Below are 2,237 nucleotides of genomic sequence, written 5' to 3'. Positions count from 1 at the left end.
AATGTAATCAACTAACCCCTTCCATTAAATTGCTGGCCTTGTGCCAAAATTTGAAACCAATATTAATGCTTTTCTAGAATAGAATATCTAGGACAAAAAATCCTATGTTCAGGAGTTCTAATCCTTTGCTGTTTTCTTATCAATAATTGAACCTCATCAACCCTTTTGATACTATATTCCTGTTGAAATACACTGCCTTTACTTCAATTAATTTTGAAAATAATGAATAATTTAGAAAGGACTGAGATACCTGGTACTTTGTTGTACTCAACAAAGCCTGTACTCCACAGCAGAAGTGTTAAGACCACTCCGCCTGGTGAAGGGGATTGTCCTGCAAGAGTCATGTGCCGGCGCCACATAAAAAAACACCCATACTGGTGCCACATAAAAGTGCTTGTGTGGTGCCACATAAAAGCACCCAGCACACTCTGTAAAGTGGTTGGTGTTAGGAAGGGCATCCAGCTGTAGAAGCCATGCCAAATCAGACTAGGACTTGAGCAGATCTCCAGCTTGTCAGCCCTGCTCAAACTATCCAACTCATGCCAGCATAGAAAACAGATGTTAAATGATGTTGATGATGATGAATTTTGTCGTTATTTCACAGGAGTTTGGGACATGAATTTTTATGAAATTTTAGGAGGGCGTTTTAACTGAGATCCTTTTAAAACTCTAAGTTTGTACCATAGACCCAAGGATGGTCTCGGTGGGATTAGTATCAAAAGGATTAAAGAAAACACTTCATCTTTGCATAAACATATCTTACTTACAATATACCATTCCTACTTCACTAAAACATTTAAAAAATTTTCTCTTACTACAGTATCTAGATGACTTCAATTTACAATCTCCTAAAGAACTGAAGTTGGTCTTTTTCGCTGATGCAATTTCCCATATTTCTCGTATTATTCGGCTTATTCGACAGAACCGAGGCAATGCTTTACTCGTAGGTGTTGGTGGTGTTGGCAAACAGTCTCTGACCAAGTAAGAAACTTTATAATATTTGTCTTAAATTTCTGCAAGATTAGAATATTATTGTGCTCAAACATATTAAATGTGACTTTACATGAGTAAGACTTATTTGTGTGACCTTCTTTATTTAATTCTAGCTTGACCAACTTCATGTGCATCAGCAAACAAACTGTATTCTGTTTAATAAGAAGAACTTTATTCTTATCAGGCTGTGAATGACAGACTTGGTGCTTGTAGCTGATGAAGCAAAATGATGTCGAAACACATGCATCCTATGACCCTGTGACATTATTCACAGCCCAAAATGTGTTTTCACACCTGTCTAGGAGTAAAATTTCTCCTGGGACTGTTTCTGCAATGGAAGGTCTTATCATGTCCAAATGCTCTTGAATGTGTTAAATATGACTTCACCGAAATATATTTTATTCAATGCTATATGTAACATTAATTACTTAGACTTATGTACCCCTGTTGTACAATTAATGAGTTTTGTCAATTGAAATGTAGTGACTGGAATTTATATTTTTCCTTACATAGACAGACCACATATTTTCATTCTTTCATTCTTTCTTTAAGTTCTTCATATCACTGACTTACTGAAAGTTTTTATGGACATCATTTACATGACATATTGCTATCCATGAGGTAATTAGGGTGTCACTAAAGACCTATTGCTTATATATTGATTTAGCAGAAAGAGTCAAAATGTTTTTTCCCCTGTTATCTTCGTGTGTGTGTGAAAATAAATTGAGCTTAGCATTAAAATTGGTTCACAAGCTCACTTGGAACCTATGTAGTTTGAGATTCAATCCCACTGTGTGGAACCTTGGGCTCGTGCCTTATACTATAGTCCCAGGCCAACCATTTACAAAAGCCTTATGAGTCAATTAGGTTGGCAGAAACTGTTGAAGGCGGTGAGTTGGCAGAACCGTTAGCACGCCGGGCGAAATGCTTAGCAGTATTTCGTCTGTCTTTATGTTCTGAGTTCAAATTCCGCCGAGGTCGACTTTGCCTTTCATCCTTTCGGGGTCGATAAATTAAGTACCAGTTACGCACTGGGGTCGATGTAATCGATTTAATCCCTTTGTCTGTCCTTGTTTGTCCCCTCTGTGTTTAGCCCCTTGTGGGTCATAAAGAAATAAGAAACTGTGTGGAAGCCTGTGTATATATGTGTGTATGTATAGAGTTTGTATATATATATGTGTGTGTGTGTGTATTTTGTATATATATATATATATATATATATATATATATATATATATATATAT

The 2,237-nt window shown here is 36.3% G+C and overlaps 1 protein-coding gene across 1 annotated transcript in view; it reads left to right on the top strand.

Annotated features, from left to right (window-relative positions):
* Window positions 1-2,237, top strand: part of LOC106867680 (dynein axonemal heavy chain 6-like) — a 319,316-nt gene that overhangs the window by 160,830 nt on the left and 156,249 nt on the right. The window contains exon 39 of the mRNA XM_052973027.1: window positions 821-981. Within this exon, the coding sequence (XP_052828987.1) occupies window positions 821-981 (161 nt within the window). The remainder of the gene's footprint in view (window positions 1-820; window positions 982-2,237) is intronic.

The sequence above is a fragment of the Octopus bimaculoides genome, chromosome 14 (assembly GCF_001194135.2).
Source record: "Octopus bimaculoides isolate UCB-OBI-ISO-001 chromosome 14, ASM119413v2, whole genome shotgun sequence".
In the NCBI taxonomy this organism is placed as follows: domain Eukaryota; kingdom Metazoa; phylum Mollusca; class Cephalopoda; order Octopoda; family Octopodidae; genus Octopus; species Octopus bimaculoides.
This window is presented reverse-complemented; position numbering and strand designations above follow the sequence as displayed.